This window comes from Anas platyrhynchos, chromosome 5 (genome assembly GCF_047663525.1).
Source record: "Anas platyrhynchos isolate ZD024472 breed Pekin duck chromosome 5, IASCAAS_PekinDuck_T2T, whole genome shotgun sequence".
NCBI lineage: Eukaryota > Metazoa > Chordata > Aves > Anseriformes > Anatidae > Anas > Anas platyrhynchos.
In genome coordinates, this window is record NC_092591.1 from 24097123 (window position 1) to 24116497 (window position 19375).

The 19375-nt window shown below is 57.6% G+C and overlaps 1 protein-coding gene across 1 annotated transcript; it reads right to left on the reverse strand.

The window, feature by feature from the left end:
- Window positions 1-12545: 12545 nt before the first annotated feature.
- FOS (Fos proto-oncogene, AP-1 transcription factor subunit) lies at window positions 12546-14541 on the reverse strand. The gene is made up of 4 exons (XM_038180229.2): window positions 14254-14541; window positions 13577-13828; window positions 13332-13439; window positions 12546-13200 (listed from the first exon to the last, which is right to left on the reverse strand). Exons 1-4 carry the CDS (start codon window positions 14392-14394, stop codon window positions 12592-12594), a joined length of 1110 nt encoding a protein of 369 aa, XP_038036157.1. The 5' UTR covers window positions 14395-14541; the 3' UTR covers window positions 12546-12591.
- Between the last annotated feature and the right edge of the window lie 4834 nt (window positions 14542-19375).

The following is a 19375-nucleotide window of genomic DNA, read 5'->3' on the forward strand; positions in this document are numbered from 1 at the left end:
CCTGCACGCAGAGCACCAATCTGTACAGGAGTGCACGTGACACACAAAAGGAGAAAGGCCAAGAACAGAAAATGGCTCGGCATCCTTCAGAACTGGGGTAAAATCACGGTGCTCCCTGGCATCCTGTTGTCCCCTCTCACGCCCTCATCACTTCTAAGCAATGAAACGGGACGTGTCCTCCCAGCTCTGGTGAGGGCACTGCCAGGGATAGCAGGGATAGCAGGGGTAGCAGATACCTGTGGGACCTGCTAAAGCACAAGGCCTTAAAGGGCAAAGCTCTGACCTTCAGATGAGTGTGTTCATTTTGGTACAACAGCCCTCCTGAGCACAAAGCCTGAGCCTCTGCCCAGGTACCTGCAGGCTCAAAACACGATCCAAGGAGCTTACAGAGAGGAAACACAGCCACAAATATTCCTAGAGGGCACGGGAAACGGTTGTGAATCTTTTTTCCCGGTGAGCTAGCAGCCGTCGCTCCATCAGCTCCAACTTTGTGGGGTTGGCAGGGTGCAGGAGAGGCACACAGCACCCCACGCAGTGGGCAAGCCATGCTCACTGCAGGACAACGTGCTGGGAAACACCTTATTGGCCTCACCACAAAAAAAGACTTCCCTTTTTCCTCACCCTTTCTTCCACAGGGAAGCTCTTAACTCCCAGATCCAGCTACAAGTCGAGAGTCGGTTATCTGGAAGTGCCTGGTTGTGGTTTCAGGCTATGGTGCATGGCACGCACGGTAATCGCTCCCTCACTCTCGCCACTAACACTCCTCCTCCCTTCAGTTACCAGAAAATGCAGCAAGGCTCCCTTCTGCCCGCCCCTCTCTCCTCCCTCCGGGCTACTCCTTTGGAGAATTGGCTCCACAGCTGGATTGTAAAATAATCCAGCTGTTCCTATGACAACGCGCTGGCAGTGGGCAGAGATGACGCCAGCACACGGTGTTGGCCCATTCACTACCAACACCCAGCTCTGTTTGTTTTGGTTTGGGATGCATTTGTTTTTCTATGCGGGCAGCTCTGCCGAGTACATTTCTGAAGGCCGGAGGGGCAGGAGGAGCCACAATCCCAGAGACGCCAAGAAAGTTGCTGGCTCTGTGATTTACCCTTTTTTTTTTTTTTTTCCTTTTGCCCCAGCTCTATCTGATGCGAGGATAAAACTCCCTCCAGGAGTCTTGCAGCTGCGCCCAATCTTTGCAAGACTTGATCCAGAGCCTGAGCTGAAAGGCACGGTGCAAGACTTTGCGTGCAAGGCTTCCAAGGGGGAAAAAAAAAAAAAAAGAAAAAAATAAAAAAGGTCTCGGGTAGAATCAATAAGAGCTATGCAGCCTTTATTTTAATGCCTCGCCTGTCAGCAGCAGGATTGCCATGTAGAAAGAAGCAAAGGGAAAACTTTTTCCTCGTGAAGCATTAGCCAAATACTAATGCACATGAATGGCCCATTAATCCAAGTGAGTGCAACAAAACGAATGCACCTCAAAGTGCACGGGCTTGGTTCTCTGGTGTGGCACGGTGAGTAGCGGGACACACCAGGCTGTCAGGTACAAAGGGAGTCAAGAGATCGGGTTAGCTTAAGCCTATAGATGCATCTTTGGTGACAGCAAATTAACCCAAGTAACCAGAACCGTGCCTGTTTCCGAAAACGCCTGAGCAGTTACAGACCTGGCAAAACACCAGCACGTATTGCACTGTGGTCAGTTGGGTTTGGTCAGACCTTTGCACGTTTAGGAAGTTACTGGTCTAAAACTACACCTGGCATGACTGTAAGTCTGCTGCTTCTGGAGGTCTCACCTCCTCAGCTCCCCACAGCCATTTCCAAGCCACTCAGCATCTGTCCCCAGCCCGCTCTCCACCCTACCCACTCTCTTACCCATGTCTTACTCCTAACTCCCCTCCTCGCCACACAAGGATTTCTGTTCTGGCTTCAAAAGATTAGAGATAGATGTCACGAGCCATTTGTGGGCTTAGGTTTTCTCTTGCCTTCCATTTTGCAGGAGGACATAAGTAACTGAGTGCAGAAAGTGTTGAGGTTCCTTGCTGCAGGGCTGTATTTCCCTGCCTGTTTACTTACTTTGGAAGTCACCCCAAGCACCACACAGCACTTGAATCCAAGAAGCTCTGCATCCTCCCGTGCATCCAAAGAGCCCTTCAATACTCAGTGCCACCTGAACCCCTGCTGCCAGCGTGCTAATTACAGCAAGACATTCCTTCCAGGGTCTGGCTTCTGTCAGCCAGTTTGCGTGAGGCTCCCTGGCCCAAAACAGGCTCAGCCCAGGATCTCCCCAAGTCCTTCCCGCAGAACACGGTTCAGAGAGTCAAAAAAACAGACTTAGAAAAATAAACAGAGGCCAAATTCTTCCCCTAGCATAGCCCGTGGGAGTCCAGGCTCCTCGTGTGCTGCGCTTCAGCACTGCTCCCAAGTGCCAGATCCTAACCCACAGCCTCTGCCAGATCCCAACCCCACAATCTCTCTCTCTTTTTACCATTTCCTAGGGCAAAATCTGATAGGAGGTTGCCGGGCCCCCAAATCTGCATGGTATTTACAGGAACGGATCACTCCATCCAAGGCTTCATTAGGGAAACTGCACCCAAGATCAGCACACACACATATTTGAGAGGATTAAGGACAGGAGATTTCATCAGAAATTATTTCGATTCTCAGACTGCACAGCAGATGCACGGCAAGGCAGAGAGGTGCGGGGCAAGCCTGGCCATGTATCAACAACCTGTCCTTCCTACAAGAAGTCTCCCTGCCTACCTGGCCCTGCCCCTAGGAAGCGTGCCCCTATTGACCGGGTGCGTGGGTAATAAATAAGGTGGGAGGGAAACTGGCTGGAGCACCAAGCTCCAAGCTGATCAGCAGTAAAGTTGAAGTGACGACCGACAAAGTGGCATCTCTCAGGGGTCACTAGTGGGGCCGGTACTCTGTGACGCCTTTATTAACGCCCTGAACAGAGTGGCTGAGCACAAACCCAGCAAATTCATGCCCCATACGCAATGGGGGCAGTGCCTGCAATGCCATACAGCAGGGCTACAAGCTGGAGGGACCCCCCCGGGCTGAATTCACGGGGGTCGCATCGCCCCGCCGCACCGCTGCCCGGCCTGCCAGGCACCAGCAGGGAGCAGTGGAAGGCAGCAGCAGGGCAGGGAGGCTGCCGGCCGACAGAGGGCACTGCGACATGTCACCAGCCGACAGAAGGCACGGCGACATGTCGCCGGCCGACAGAGGGCAGCCGGAGCCGCAGGGACCCAGCCGATTTGGGCTGGGTGCACAGCGCTGCGCCCCTTGCCTCCATCCAGCTCCTGGGGCTGCGGGGTTCGTGTTGCTCAACCGGAGATCTCGGCACACGCTGAGCAAAACCGAAATGCGGGTCCTTGCCCAACCGCCCGGCCCCAGGCGCTTTCAGAAATACGCAGAGCGTTACGGGAGAAGTGATGAAACCTCCAGGAGCACCAAGACTTCGCTGGTACGGGAGCTGGAGGGGACATGGGCAGCCTTGTGCCGCTGTACGGGACAGCTCTGCTAGGGGTTAGGGTCCTGCTGCACATCCAGCATGAAGCTCAACTAAAGCCTCAAAGATGTTTCCTCACTTTGGTCAGTTCCAGTAAAAACTAGAGCCCATTTCCTAAAGATACGGCTCTTTGTACGCATCTGACAAGTCGGGAAATTCAGACATGGGAGTAAGAGCCCCCAGCAGATGAATGGTGTTTCTCAGGACCCCAAAGACGTGGGTTTAGAGCCTAAAAGCACTGCCTCAGGGTCTGACTTAGGTGTTGATGCAACCAGCTGGGTGGTTTCAGGCATTCCCATGGCAGCCTCTCCACCCTGTTCTCCTGGCCAGGATTAACACACGTGTTGCAGGAGGTATGGGAACTTCAGCCTCTGCCACTTGGCATCTGGGAACTCTGCACAAGCCCTTCCCCACAGTTGCTACCAGGGTTAGGGACTGGGGAAGGTGCAGCACAGACACTCCTTTCTGTCACCAAAGAGAGCTATAAACCCTCTGCAGAGCACAAAGATGGCATTTTAAACTGCTACAGTTAGATCTGGCTGAGTACGTCACGCAGATTGCGGAGGCACTCAGAGATGTTTCGTGCCTCTGGAATAGTGCCTCAGTTCCTGCTCAAAGGGCTTCGTCGAGCTTGGCTGGAGGCTCCACAACCTCTGTGGGCAACCTACTGCAGTGCTGGAGCACCTTCATGGTAAAACATCACGCTTTTGGCAGATGCTCTCAGGAGCCAGTATTCCCAAACTGAATTTAGGGAAATCACTTCTGTCCTCGGTATGCTGCTCTACACACGCTGATAGCACTGTCAGCTGCAGGATCTCTCTCTTCCATTGCTCCGCTACTAGCATTTGACTGATTCTGCAGTACCTTTGGTTAGGGACCGAGTTCAGCTGGAATTTAACCCTTCCACATAAAAACATTTTTTGGTGCCAGTGTAACTTCCGAACCATTTCACTGAGGGGTCAAGCAAGTGACTGTGCAGAAGTCAGGAAGGGCACAGAACCACACGGATCAGAGTAGCGGACACAGCAGGACCAGATTCATTTAAACTATCCTGAAACTGCAGTTTCAGTGCCTCAGTTTACCTGGCTGTTAACATGAATCACAGCCGTCACCTACTTCATGTGGTGCTGGAGGGCAGCTGAGTCAGTTAAACTTGGTTCTTACCTTCAAGGCACTTGGTGGCCTGGCACCAGCCATGAAAAACAAGTCACCTGGGACACCGAGATAGACTGCAACCAGCAGCTACCTGTGGTGCGAGAGCACTCTGCGATAACGTGGTGCTTGCCTGTGCAGTAGACCCCATTTTTGGGGGACCTGTCCAAATTGGCAGAATGAACTCCCCAGGGACATTCAGGGCCTGCCCCTGCAGATCACAAGGAACGCTTCTTCCACCTGTGCTGTGATCACACTGCAACCCAAAATCCACCGGGGAGAGGAGAGGGGACCAAACCACACATTTGCGTATTAGTCACATTTGAGGTTAATGGGAAAGTACTCGGATGCTGCTCTGAAAAAGCTCACGGTAAGATGCAGAATAGAACAGAATGCTTTAATCATTAGCGCCCGTGAGGAGCTAAGAGATCCTCGGGTGGAAATCATTATATAATAATAAATACTTTGTCCTCGTAAACACAGATGATTATTCCAGTGCATGATGTATCTTAAAAGGAAATACAAACCTTTGGTTAAGAGTCAGAGCTGGTCTTTACCACATTCTGTGTCTGATCACCTGCAGGGCACAATCTGTCATTCAATATCCAGTAATTAAGTCGTATTTATGACAAGATTGGAAGCTGTGAGGTCATTCCCCGTGCAGCTCCACGTGCCTTAAATTAGCTATGGTAATCATTCTCACATGCATGCAACAGTTCAGGCCTTTCAGCCACTGTCTGATCTTACAATAGCAAGTGAGAATACGGCATGGAGAGGAAAAGTAATGCAGACTCTGGTCCTAAAGTTAAAGTGGTTTGGAAGAGGAAGATTTCGCTGGGTTTTGACTACGTGGCCTTGTATGCATTTCCACATGTCCAGCAAATGGAACTGGTTGGCACTTTGATCACAAACGTACACACACTGCCAGTTCCAGAACTGTCTTATTCATTCCTACCCTCCAGAAGGAATCAGCAAATAATCTACGTGTATTTTTGCCATGAGAATAGTTGTGAAGCATTTCTCGTATTATAGGTTAGAAAAATTATGAGGAAAAATTAAAGCATTTCTATTCTGAAGTGCTAAAACCTTCTTAGCAAAGAAGTTTTATTTGTACATTATAATGACAGGTTTATCAGGAAGCCGCATTAAGCCTGTCCAGGTGTAAGGAGCAGAAGTCCCACGCTCCTGTCGTGCCTTCACACAAGGACTAAAGCTACAACAAACGGTGTTTCATGAGGAAAAAAGTTACAAATTCAGGTCTTGACTAAATGTGCTGGGATTAGGAGCCAGAAGCCATGCCCAGCGAAGCATTTGCCCTCAGAAGGTCCTTAGGCAAGTAGGGGTATACAGCCTATAAATAAAACTTTTCTCAAATGAATGTTCCTAATGAGGAACATGCCTTCTGGGGGAGGTAGCCTGTTTGAGTATCATCCTAAAGTTCTAACAGCTGTGGAAACCACTCCATCAGCGTGCCAGGCCCCTCAGCTCAGCTTGCAGGCTGAAACAAAGATCTGGAAGATAAGCAGTCAGGTAGAGTATCATGTTGTCTTGTGTGGTATTTCACCATATTCATCTCCAAGTACAGCTACCTACCTACCTTTTAGGGAAATAAATTATTTCATATTTCCCTTAAGTCCTACCCAATATGTAGGACGATTTGGAGGTAGTTTGCCAAGCTCTTTTAGACACCGGGGTTATTTTTGGAGCATTAAACACCTTACGCAGCCATGAGGTAAGTAAAGGACTTGTCATATGCCAAAGTGCAACAAAGTAGGAAACGCAGTATGAAACCTGACAGGGTATTGCTGCATGACCAGGGAGAGCGGCGGGAGCCCAGTTTCATTGGCACAGCCCAAAAGTATTTCAGGGACTAGGATTATTACTGTGCAACAGAGCAGGATGGAAAATCAGCAGTCCCATGCTCCCTGCTACCTACCCCTAGGCATAGCTCAGGAGCCCAGGCTTGTGGCACCTGGCCACCTGGAACTTGCTGACAAACCTGGGGGGGTGGATCTGCAACTCCTATGAAGAGTTAAAGCTGTGAAGAGCTGAATTCTTTGAAAGTCTCAGAGCAAAATCCTTATCTGTGCCGAAACCCCATTCTTGGCTTTGCGCTCAGCTCTTATGTAATGACAGCAGATGACTTCAGTTTATCTTCCTTTGTGTCCTCGAGGTTAGTGACACATCACGATTAGGTTATGCTACTGTTTTAATTGAATTGCCACAGCACATGCTGAAATGCTGTAACAGTGCTTGTCCTCTCTGCTGTGTGCTACTGGCATCTGCCATTTCTCCTACTGTTACAGTTCAAATGCTTCATAGCAGGAACCACATCGCTCTGATGCTGAAACACCCACTATACATCAGAGCAGTGTCAAAATGATGTTTTACTTAAACCCTCAATGGTAATATCTGAACCTACACAATTTAGGCCATATGCTTTAGGTCTGACACTGCTATGGACCTTGTAACACTGTTACTTACTCAAAACAAACACTTAGTTTTGCAAACAACAGAGAAATACCTTATGATGAGCCTGTTTCGTTTCCCTTATTCCCTAGCACAAGAAAATTCAAGATGGGCTATTTAAAAGGAGCTGAATTCTTACCAGATGGAGGCTGTGGTGCAATCGGAATTCAAACGGCTGCTTTAAAGTTGCACCTGGTTGGCTTTAGCCAGCAGGATCAAGCTACAAAATATTTGTGTAAAAACAAAGCTCCAATATAATCAGTGAAGAGGAGCTAAAAATCTGTTGGTCTGAAGACAAAAAAAAAAAAAAAAAAAAAAAAAGCGGAACAAGAGCTCCATAATTGGAAACAATAAAGAAGATATTTTGTCCACATGTTAGTTTTGACCTTCTTTTGTTTTCCCATGGTATCCTGTTGATATAACATCCAGGTCCCTTGTGGATATCCGCTGTTGCCATATCAGAAGAATGAGTGTTTGCTGGTTTCACTTCAGCGTCTCACCGGGTCACCGGTGTACCCGCTATGACTGGAAAGCTCGCCGGAAGCCACAAGAACAACCTTATCAGCAAAAGATCTGAACGGATGAGAAGCACAGACACATGAGATCACATTTTGTAATCATTTAAACAAATTTCAAGTCCTGCCTCAATAAGGAAGCACAGAGTAAGAGCGAAAGTTTAGCTAAGTATTTACAAAACAATAGAGGAGTAGTCATAGCCAATCAGACCAAGTTTCCCTTCCTCTGCTTCTCCCCCTCTCTGCTATCATCCAGTCTTCTGACGCTGGCTGACAGCAACCCCCTAAAGAAGGCTGTAAGCACAATGTAAGGGCGTAATGCTGCATCCTCAGAATATTGCCCAACGCCCCCGAAATTTAGAAAAATCAGAACTTCCTCAGCCACAGGGGGTATTTTTTATTTAACAGCACTCATTGGCTTGCTCTTCTGTTTGTTTTCTGGACTCCTCTCGAGCTTAAACAAACTTCTGTTATCCACAAATTCACACGGCCAGGTTTTCCACAAGTAACCACGATATGGAACAAGCAACCCCCGTAAGTTTGTTTTCAACTCACATTTTCCCTAACTTTCATTTGATGTCATCATTCTTATCTTGACAGGTGTCTCTTCAAGGCTGAAGAGCCCTCCTTAATTTAACTGCTCCTCACCCGGGAGCTGTTCCACACCTCCCAACACCTCTTTACTTCCCTGCACCTCTCGCAGCATCGCATCCTTCTGAAGATAAGATCAGAACTGTACACAGCACTCAAAGCACAGGCACACCGCGGATTAGCGCTGTGCTTTGAAAGCTGCTCTCTGCTTTGTTCTCTCGTTCTTTCTTGACTCTTTACATTTGATTTGTTTATTTACCAAGCCTTGAGCTGAGATTTTCAGGGAACTCATATGACGCCAAGATGTTGTTTCTGAGTGATAAATCAGCTTATAGGCTGGCTTTGAATATGTAAAGGAAGGATTGTCTTTCCCCTAGTTGGAACACTTCGGATTTACCTACACAGAATTGCATCACTCGCTCCTGTTAAGTCTTACGTGACTTCCTCTCAGTCACCTCACTATTTACCACCTGTTCCAGACCCCAGGCTCCACTTCAGATCCTTGTGCAACTTCACATGAAGGCTCCTTCCACCCAGGAAAACATTTTTAGGTTCTTAGCGTCTCATCTTTTATACCAGCCTCATCTACTCACATGAAAATTTCTTTTCTTATCACATAGCACCTTAGTTTCTTCAGCAGCTTTGGCTGATAGACATTATGGAATGTTTTCTCAAAACCCCAGCAAATGACATCAGAGGAATCTCTTTTCCCTATGCTTGCTGACTCCTGCCAGGACTTCAAACAATGTGTGAGGAATGCTTTAGAAAAGCTGCCAACTCACCTGGTACTTTTTTTTTTTTTTTTTTTCCTTTTTGCTCAATAGTTTGCCTTTTTAAACAGTTTTCACTACCTCGCCTGGTACAGATGGCTGGCTTGTTGGTCAGCAGCTTGCCAGAATTTTCTGGGCACTTTGTGTGGCACATTAACCACCTTCCCATCCCCAGGTGTCGAAGCACCGCTAAATGAGATGCTGCACTTAGCCACCAGTAGGCAGCCCAGCTTCTTAAATCTTAACTTCTCTTAGAAACCTTGCAGGAATACCACCCAGCTGTGCCTGTTTGGTGTTTTTAATTTGTTTCATAACCTTTGTGTGGATACTTTGGCATTGAACACACCCTCTGGTAAATCCCTCAGAGCACAGGAACCTCCTCAAATTCCTCCACAGCGAGCACAGAACTTTTTTTTTTCTTTATTTCTTTCCCCTAAACCCTTATCTCCCCTGAACAATCCCTTTATTCTCAGCAGCCCAGTGGCTCCGCTGGCTGTTTTTGGCAGCCTTCCTGCTCTGTTTTGAGTGAAAGTGGAAGAGTCAGGTTTTTTGGTGAGACAACGACAGCACACCAGCGGCAGGTTTCACGGGCAAGCGGGGCAAATACGTGTGTGTATATATCTACAATTTTATTTCATCTAGGGCCGTGTGGGGATGCAAAGTGCCACAATTCATCACGACAGTGCTAAGCGGGGCCAGCCCAGCTCCGACCCAGCAGCGCAGGTGGAGCTGGGGCAGCCCGCAGAGCCACCAGCTCCTCGGGGAGGCGTAATGGCGGCCTGACGGGACTAATGGCGGCCGCCATGGGGGCGGGGCCCCGCCCTCGCGCCCTTCTGGAACCTTCCCGCCGCAGCGCCTCACGCGCGGCCGGGGGGGGGGGGCAAAGTGAGGGGGGGAAAGCCGGCGCTACCGCCGCTTTGCCATATATGGGCAGGGCCGGAAGCTCTTGCGTCACGGCGCTGGCTCGCGGCGGCTCCGCGGGGAGCCGGGGACGTCACGGCCCTGACGCGCCCCGCCGCGCGCCGCCCTGGCAACCAAACAGTAAACACGGCGCCGGGCGCGCATGCGCGGGGCGGGCCGGGCCGGGCCGCCCTGAGGGGAGGGGGAAGGGGGGGGGCAAAATGGCGGCCGCGGCCCCTCAGCGGGAACGGGACCGGGGACGCGGCGCGCAGCAGGGCCCTGGGTGGGGTTGGGTCGGGTGGGACGGGATGGGATGGCGCAGGGGGGCTGCCAGAGCCCTGCCCCGAGTCCTGCGTTAAGCTGCCCGGTGACTGGGGTGGTGGGGAAGGGAAGGGAGCGCCCCCCCCTCAGGGCCTGGTGTTGGTGTAGGGGCTGCTCTCTGCCTCAGCCCCTCCTAAACCCCTCTAAAACCCTAAAACCCCTCTAAAATCCATCTAAAACCCCTCTAAACCTCTAAAACCTCTCCACCCGCAGCCGCAGACCCGGCGGGGTTTCAGCAGGAGGCTCGCTGTGCTGCCAGGCCCTCGCCAGGTTGCCCGTCACATAAGTCTCATGTCACTGCACCCACAGGGCCAGGGCTGCTGCCCCTGTGAGCCGCAGCTGTGATGCGAGAGGAGCCACTTCTAAGTGGGCGGCATCTCGGGAGCACCGGGGTCATCCCTTGCCAGCTGCCGGCGCCGAGAGGAGGAAGCTGTGTGAGCAGTGTTTGCTTTTGCACGGGGCGGGAGGTGTTGAGCAAGCCCCGAGCAGAGCAATGCGCACTGAGAGACATCCTGTGCGTGGCCTGGATGGGGAAAGGGTGAGGAAAGCAGAGCTTGCAGCAGCCACCAGGAAACCTGCAGTTGCACAAAATCCCAGCACCACGGTCCTACAACCTGCAGAGATTTCCTGAGAGCACGGTGTCAAGGCAGTCTTCAGCCAGACACAGGTGCTGGTGCAGGTGGCACCTTTGCCATCACCTTGAGAAAGGCAATCCTGAGAGCAAGCAGGCTCACACAAGCAGGAGAGGGAGAGTAAGAGCACTCTGCACACCAGGGTGATCTGCCCCAGCCCTGTGAGGCATGCTGTCCTGACAGAAGAGCAAGTTTTGCTGTGCAGGCAGCAGGAATGACAGATCTGCAGCCCCCTTAAACTAACTGGTGGAAAAAGCCACACTGCATGGATCCCAGCAGGGAGAGCATTACCAGAGCATGCAGGCTGTTTACCATAACTCTCATTCATTCAAGGACTGAGCGAACTAATGCAAAGTGAAGGGCAGGGGAAATGTCAGTGTTATGCCATACACTGCTCTGCTAGAAGGAAAAGTGGAAGTACCTCCCCCTGTCTCCCTCCAGACACACACAGTAGCTGCTCCTAGAAGAGCCAGACCAAGTCCAGGGCCACCTGGAGCCAGGGAGTGTTCCCAGCCCTGCCCATGCAGGAGGAAGCTGGGCTGTTAGCCACATACTAATGACAGGGTGGACCCCAGCCTGGAGCCAGCCTCAGTGATTCAGAGGCTGGAACTCCCCTGCCCTTTATCCCCTGCAAGAAAAGGCTCTTTTTGCAGAAAGGCCGTGGCAGGCAGAGGAGCAGGAGAGTGCCAGTCCCAAGGCAGGCAGCCCCAGGCAGAGGGGACAAGGGGGTGGCCAGAGGATGGGTGACCCCACAGGTAGGTGGGAAGGGCGTAGCCACAGCCAGTCCTAATTAATACAGGCAGTGACAGATTTGCACTTAATGGTTTTCCCGCCCCAGCGTGCCCTGTGCCTCAGGCAGCTTGCACCAGGCTGCAGTTCGCAGAGCCCAACCCAAATTGGAGTTCAGGGAGCCCCTTCAGGGTCACAGGAGTGATGCAAAAGGTAAGGCAAGGACAGTGCCAGCGCTCAACTTAAATGCTTTTATTGACAATGTCTCTGAACAATAATAAGCAAACAATGCTTAAGTTTCATCCAAATTCACTTTCCACATGTCAAAAAAGACCTCAAGGTAGAAAAAAATAAAATAAAAATATAAATATCTGAGAATCCATCTTAATAAATAAATTAAAAACACAATAAAAACGTTTTCATGGAAAACTTATGTCGGAACATTCAGACCACCTCAACAATGCATGATCAGTAAAGTTACAATGAACATCGATGTAGAACTACAGTACATGGATATAGCTAGTTATCTACCTACTAGAAAATAAAATAGAGTCTCTTTCCCCCCACGTAAATGGGTCATTGCTAAGTCATCAGAACACGATATTGCCAGGAACACAGTAGTTATTGTTAATCAGCTGCACTAGATACGAGTTGGAGATACCCAGCACCAGGTTAATTCCAATCATTTAAAACCAAGGGATTAATTAGTTAATGCTAGTGATACTAAGGAGGGGAGGGAGTCACCAACCCAGCCATGTGGGACATGCTACAGACTACCAGCTCTCATGGGTGGGCCGTTGGGGACAAGACAAACTCCATGCGCTTTGCTACATCTCTGGAGGAGGTACGCGGCCTCGGCACGGGGCGCCCAGCCAGACACGGGGGGGGCAGCGGCGGCGGGGCCCTCCCCAGGCCCGGGGAGCCCCAGGGGGCGCGGCGGCGAGTCCGTGGGGGTGCAGGGGCAGGGGAGGGGGCCCGGCAGGTCAGTCAGTGCGGGGCGGCCGAGCCCCTCACAAGGCCAGCAGGGTGGGGGAGCTGAGGGAGTCGGACGAGGGCTCGTTGCTGCTGCTGCCCTTCCGGTGCGCGGCGGCGCAGCTGGGGAAGGCGTCCGCCTCGGGGTAGGTGAAGACGAAGGTGGAGGTGTAGGTGCTGGGGCACGGGGTGCAGGTGACCACCGGGGTGCAGAGGGGCTCCAGCTCCACGCCGCTCCCGGCACCCAGCGGCTCCCAGTCCGACGCGTAGAAGGAGGAAGCCCCGGGCAGGTCCATGTCAGGCACCGAGCGGGAGGCCTCCCGCGGCCCCGTGGAGAAAAGCAGCTCATCGAAGGGCTCGGCCTTGAGCTCCAGCCCACCGCTGCTGGGCTCCTTGGGTGGCACGGCCGGTGGCGCCTCAGACATCAGCGGCAGGGTGAAGGCAGCCTCCTCGGCCGCCGTGGGGCTGGGGGTGCCCAGGTCCAGCGCGGTGGCAGCTGCCAGCTCCTCGGAGAAGCGCAGCTCCTCGGGCATCTTGCAGGCTGGCCGGTGCGCCGCCAGGATGAACTCCAGCTTCTCCTTCTCCTTCAGCAGGTTAGCAATCTCCGCCTGCAGAGCGGACTTCTCCTCCTCCAGCTGGTCTGTCTCCTGCAGAGGCAGCGAGCAAGCGGGCTGTCAGCCAGGGCCGGCCTCACCCCAGGTGGGTGCGTTTTGGGGGAAGCCCCCCCTCACACACACTTTCCTCACGCCCACCCCGGGACCTCCCAGGCAGCACTCACCGCCTGCAGCGTGTCGGTCAGCTCCCGCCGCCGGTTGCGGCACTTGGCCGCTGCCATCTTGTTCCTCTCCCGGCGGATCCTCCTCTTCTCCTCCTCCTCCGGGGACAGCTGAGGGCAGAGCAGCGAGGGACCCGTCAGTGCCGCCACCAGACCCTCAGCCCGAGAAGCAACCCCGGTCCTAAACCCTAAACCCCAACCCCCACACCCCAAATCCTCTCCCCCCGGGTACCCCACTCCCCTCTCACCTGCTCGACTTTGCCCCTGCGTCCGATGCTCTGCCCGCGACCTCCTCCAGGTGCCTTGAGCACGGCGGGGCGGCTGTAAGCAGTGGGGGCTGGCGGTGCCGATACCCCGTAGGGATGCCCGCGGGTCTGCGAGGGGGCCACGGAGGAGATGAGGGTGGGCTGCACCAGCCACTGCAGGTCGGGGCTGGTGGAGATGGCCGTCACGGTGGGCACGAAGCTGGCGCTGGACACGGCGAGCTCAGAGCAGAAATCCTGCGGGATTATAATAAGGGGGGTACGGTGAATAGTGAATAGGGGGGGAGGTGGCAGCGCTACCGGGCCGCTCCCCGCCGCCCCCGGGGCCGCGCTGCCAGCGGCGGCTCCACACGAGAGCGGGGCCGCTATAAATAGCTCTGACGTCCGCGCTGACGCAGGCGCCGCTCCGGAGTCTCCTCAATGAACTCGCGTTTTTATCAATGGAGCCGCTTTACGCACCCGCCGCCCCGCGCCGCCCGGCCACGGCTCCCCCCGTACCCCCGCACCCCGCGTCCCACCGGCACCGGGACGCCCCCGGCGGGGCCGCGAGCAGCCGGGAGCCGCCGGCACCGAGCCTCCAGGCTGCCCGGTGCCTTGCTGGGACCCCGCCGCCCCCCTCCACCCCCCTGCATCCCCCCCCCGGCTGGCAGCCAGCCCCTCACCTGCGGGTTGACGGGGGAGCCCATGCTGGAGAAGGAGTCCGCCGGGGACGGGTAGTAGGTGAGGCTGTCCCCGGCCGGGGAAGCGCTGCTGCAGCGGGAGGAGGGCGCCTCGTAGTCGCCGGTGAAGCCTTGGTACATCATGGCTGGGCGGGCTGCGGGCCCGGGCTGCGCCTCGGATGGGAGCTGGGAGAGGAGAGGCGAGAGGAGAGGAGCGGGACGGGGGCCGCCTGCGTCCGCTGCGCGTCTGCCGCTCCTCCGCCGGGGCTGCCTCTGGTGCCGGGGACCCGCGCCCGCCCCCTTTTATACCCTCCCGCCGCGTGAGCGCCGCATACGTCACGCGGCGCGCACCACTCCCACCCGCGGGGGGGGCCGCCCGCTCCGCCCCCCCCCCCGCAGCCCGCCCCGCTCTGCCCCCCCCATCTCCGCGCCACGATGGCTGCGGGGGGGGAACCACCGAAAAGGGAGGGGGGGGAGAGGAGCGCGGGGTGCCCCGCGCGGAGAGAGAACGGGGGGAGCGGTGAGGGTTCCCCCCCCCGCGGTGGGAATGGTACGGGCGGGCTCGGGAACCCACTGACGCAGATATCCTTATATGGGATACATCCTGTGCGGGGGGGCGGGACTGACGGGAAGCGCTCCAGGGCTGCAGCCAAGTGCGGCGGGGACGGGACGGGACGGGACGGGGCGGGCGGGGAGGGAGGGGAGGGGGGCGGGGAGCGGGGCCCTCCCCCCACGGCCGCCGCGACCCCGCGGGGACACCCCCCGCCCCGCCCCCCCCCCCCTCCCCTGGGGCTGCCCCCGGGGGGGGCTCCGGTGCTGGGGGCACGGGCACGGCCCCCCCCGGGCTGCTCGGGGCCGGGCTCGCCCCCGGCTTTGTTTTGGTGGCGGCCGCGGCGGAGCCCCCGGGGCCACCCACCCACGTCGGGGCTGTCAGGCTGGGCTCGGGGCAGGCGGGGCCGGCAGCCAGCCCGCAGCCTGGGCTCGCACGGGAGCCAGGAGATCGCGGCTATAGATAGCAACGGGGGGGGTGCGGGGGGAGCTGCAGCGCCCCGGCCGTGTTTACAGCAACAAACAGAGCCCGCAGCGCAGTCTCCAGGCGGGGAGCGTCACCCAGCCGGGCTGCGAGCCCGCTGGCAGCCGCCGCCGCTCCTTGAGCTCATGGGCTAAATGCAGCGCCTGATGCTGCCGCCGCTGCTGCTGGGCGAGCGGCTGCTGTTCTTCGAGATCTGGGCCACGGGGGCGGGAGAACTGGGCCAGCCGCTATTTTGGAGCCGCACGGCGCAGCGGAGGGGACAGCCAAGGACTGCTGCAGCGCACGGCCACACCGGCCCAAGGGAAGGACCCAGGGTTTCTCACCCACCCGGGGGCTGCCCACCCTCTGGGACACCGTCACACCCCCCAAACCCTCAGGGCTCTTCGCCCCAGGCTGGCTACCCAAGCAGCAGGCCGTGGCTCCCTATAACCCCCGGGGGCCAGCTCAGGTTGACAAACTCCTGCCCATCACGGGCGAGTGCCCCCAGCACACCAAAATCCCCCACGTTTTCCAGGCACGCTGCTAACAGCCCACAAAGCCCTCCAGCGCTCTCCTCCAGCCCCAAGGGAACCTTCTGGAAAGCAAGGGGGGGACACCCGCCTCGCGGCCGGCCCCAAATATTTTGGCGGTGTCCATGCAAACTGCCGTTGCCATCCCCGCCGGTGGCCGAGGGCGCTGTGTTTGCACCAAACGGAAAGCGCAGGGGCGCCGCACGGCCCCAGCACGTGCCACCGGCGGAGGCAAGGAAACAGAGAAACCGAAAACACATGACGTGGGCTTGTTGTTTGCTCCGAGCGCGGGGCACACACGGCGCTACCACGGAGAGGAGGAGGAAGCGAGCGGCCCCACAGGGACCGAACGCTGCCTGGGGGACGGGGATGTCCTCACCGCCACGCCACGGCATGGCCACTGCGCTGCCCAGGCACCACAGCAGGGCAGGGACAGCATGGATCCAAAGGGGATCTTGCCCTGGGGAGCCCCCCAGCTGCCCGGCCCCACACTCCCCCCCGGAAAGCTGCTCGCAGGCTGACAGCGAGTGCCCCCCACCCACCGTCAGAGCCAATACACTGAGCCTGGGCTTGGAAAGCCGCAGCAGAGAAGCGCCCTGGGCGTGTGGGCCGGTGTAAACCCCACAGCCCAAACCAGCTTCTGGGGCAGGAGCCGGCTGTGCCTAAATTTGGCTGCTCACCAGGGGAAAGTTCATGGCAGCAGCGCGGCGGCGTGACGGCTCCGGCCCACCCGCCGCGATTCACTTGCCGTGCACACACTGGGCGCCTGCCTGCTGCCGATATGGGGCTGTCAGGGTGGGGCGGGGACCCGGCAATGGGGCTGGCACTGGGGGACGCTGGTGCTGGGGGCCCCAATGCATGCCCACGGATGCACACACACACTGCTGCCCGTGCCTCGCGTGCTCCCAGCTCAGCACGGGGCATCCTCACCATCCACCTTGCCCCTGCAGAGCTAGGCAGAGCAATCAGGATGGAGAAGCGGGCTGATAAAGCAGTTTTGGGGCCCTTATCGTGTTATGGGGCTGGGGGCTGAGCCCTCCTCCTCGCACGCCGTGGCTTGCCACCGGCCTGGGAGCTCCCAGCAGGGCAGGGCTCCCACCTTTTCGGGTCCGTGAAGCACAGCGCACCCCCACAGCGAGGCATAAACAATAATTAGCAACCCCAGCAGCCAGGAGTGCGGCGGGGCCATCCTCCAGCACCCACACGGCCAGCAGAGACACCCCGGCTCCTCGTGGTCGCGCCGCCAGCCGGGAATTTCGCCCTCGCACCCGCTCCCCCGGCTCTCCCCGCTGGGTGAAGCCACCGCCGCCAGCCCCACACGTGCTGGCTCAGCGACGGCGGCTCCGCGGCGCCCGTCGCCGGGCTCCTCGACCTTGGCCCCAGCGGGCAGGGTGTTCCCAGCCGGGCACCAGGCCTCTTATCTCCGCGCCGTCTCGGCGTTATCACCCCGCTGATAACATCCCAGGGCACCGAAGGCCCCAGCCACGCACGGTCCCGTGTGGGGTTTGACGGAACATCCCGAAACGAGGCAGGGACGGGCTGTACCCAACAGGCGGGACCCAAGCCAGGTGGGCACATTGGGGTCCCTATGGGCACATTGGGGTCCCTATGGGCACATTGGGGTCCCTATGGACCTATGGGGTCCCTATGGATCCCAATGGGGCTGTGCAGTGTGTGTGCTTGTGAACTCAACCAAGGGGCTGTGGGGCACCCTGAGGGGCTGAGGGGGAGCCCCGGGGGCTTGGGGCCGGGGCCGGGGTTGGGGCTGGGGCTGGGGCTGGGGCTGGCCCCCAGCCCCAGCCCCAGCCCCAACCCCGGCCCCGGCCCCAAGCCCCCGGGGCTCCCCCTCAGCCCCGCTCGCAGCCAATGGGCGTGGCCTCCGCCTCCCAATCCCCGCCCCCTCCACCCCTCCCAGCCAATCCCCGCGCTGTTGCTGGGGCCGCGCCGAGCGCCTGCCGTTGCCTAGGAGACGGCGGGCGGTTGAAAACACACACACAGAGCGGCGGGTGACGTCGCGGCGTGGTTTCCATAGCAACGGGGCGGCGACGTCATCCCCCCCCCCCTCCCTTTTACCACCGCCGGAGCTCTGGCGCGCGACGCAGGCGGCGGCGTCAACGGCGGCGCGAGGGGCGGGGCGCGGTCGCCATGGCAACGGCGGGAGGGGGCGGGGCGACGTCGCCATGGCAACGGCCCAGGCCTCAGGGCCCAGGCCTAGGCCCCAGGCCCAGGCCTCAAGCCCCGGGGGCTCCCCCTCAGCCCGGGGCCGCTCCGCCGGGCGCCAGCGGTTGCCCAAGCAGCGGGACAAGGGAAGGGAGGAGCCGTGGGTGAGGGCTGAGCCCCGAAAGTGTCGTGGGGCACCCCCGGGGGGAGGGCTCGCAGCCGGCCGCAGGCCCAGCCCTCGCCGTGGGCCAGGCCCCGCTGTCCCCGCTGTGTGTTTGTTTTGGCAGGCGGAGGGCACCGGGTTCGGTGAGGTGCCGGCTGTTTTACGAGGGCTGGTTCCCGGCCCACGCCCCGCGGCCGACGCCTTGAGGATCCCCCTCGCCTCCTCGCCGCCCGGGGCAGGAAAGGGTGAGGCTGCAGTTAGTGTTTGCTTCTCAAGGGCAGGCCCGTGTGGGGCTCGCCCTCAGGAAGGTGAGCGCTGCGGGGGAGAACACCGGCGGCTGGGGACAGCCGGATGCGTGGGAAAGGGACCAGGGGGGGCACAAAGGCAGGGGCTGTGCTGGGGTCTGCACAAACACCATGCAGAGTGTGCCCACGGGCACCTGCTGGGGCTGCACAGCTCCTCCATGCTGGTTGCTTGCGGCTAATCCTGCAAGGATTGGGACCCACGATCCCATGGCAGCACAGACACATTGCTGCTGGCATGGGTGCTCAGCCCAGAGGTGAGACCAGGCAGCCCGGCGTCCCCTGCTCACTGCCTCTCTCCTGTGTCGCACCCCGTCGGCCGCCAGGCCTCACCCGGGGAAGGAGCAGTGGGGCAAAGGCCGGAGTTCACCTCATGGCACCACTTCCAGCCCAGCCCTGCCCCGTCGCTGGTTCCCAAACCCACCCTGCCCCGCGGCTGGGCCGTGACGTGGGGCAGGAGGCTCGGGAGGGGCGCCCCACGGCAGCTCAGCCACCGCGGCTGTCTCTGATTCACCCTGCTGCCCGAGCTGTGCATTTCTGCTCCTTCTCATGCACTGGCCTGGGAAATCCAAGGGCTTTTTTTTGCCAGGTTACACACCAGCTAGGGTGGCTGCTGCTCAGTTTTGCCGTGGGCTGCCACGGCTGATAAACCCCCTGCACTCCTTGCCCTCCATGCCCCAGCGCAGAGCTGCTCTCTCACGCTGCCTCAGCAGAAAGCCCTTTGCTGCTGTCAGTCAGTGCCCTGGCAGTTTAGCAAGGTGAGACAGCTGACAGCAAAGTCAAGAAGCAGGCTGGGTGCTGTGCCAAGAGGGCTGGGAAGAGCGAGCCTGCAGCGGCCGGGCTCGGGCTGCCACAGAGCTGCAGGCTGGGAGGGCTGGTACGTGGTGGTGGTCAGTGGCTGTGGCAGGAGAGTGGCCCTGCACGAGCAGAAAGTGATGATTTTTCTGCCAGATCAGCT

Coding starts and splice junctions, on each gene's coding strand:
- FOS (XM_038180229.2), bottom strand. CDS start 14,394: ATGATGTACCAAGGCTTCACCGGCGACTACGAGGCGCCCTCCTCCCGC. Junction 13,440..13,576: donor GCAGGGGCAAAGTCGAGCAG/GTGAGAGGGGAG, acceptor CTCTGCCCTCAG/CTGTCCCCGGAGGAGGAGGA. Junction 13,201..13,331: donor TGACCGACACGCTGCAGGCG/GTGAGTGCTGCC, acceptor CTGCCTCTGCAG/GAGACAGACCAGCTGGAGGA.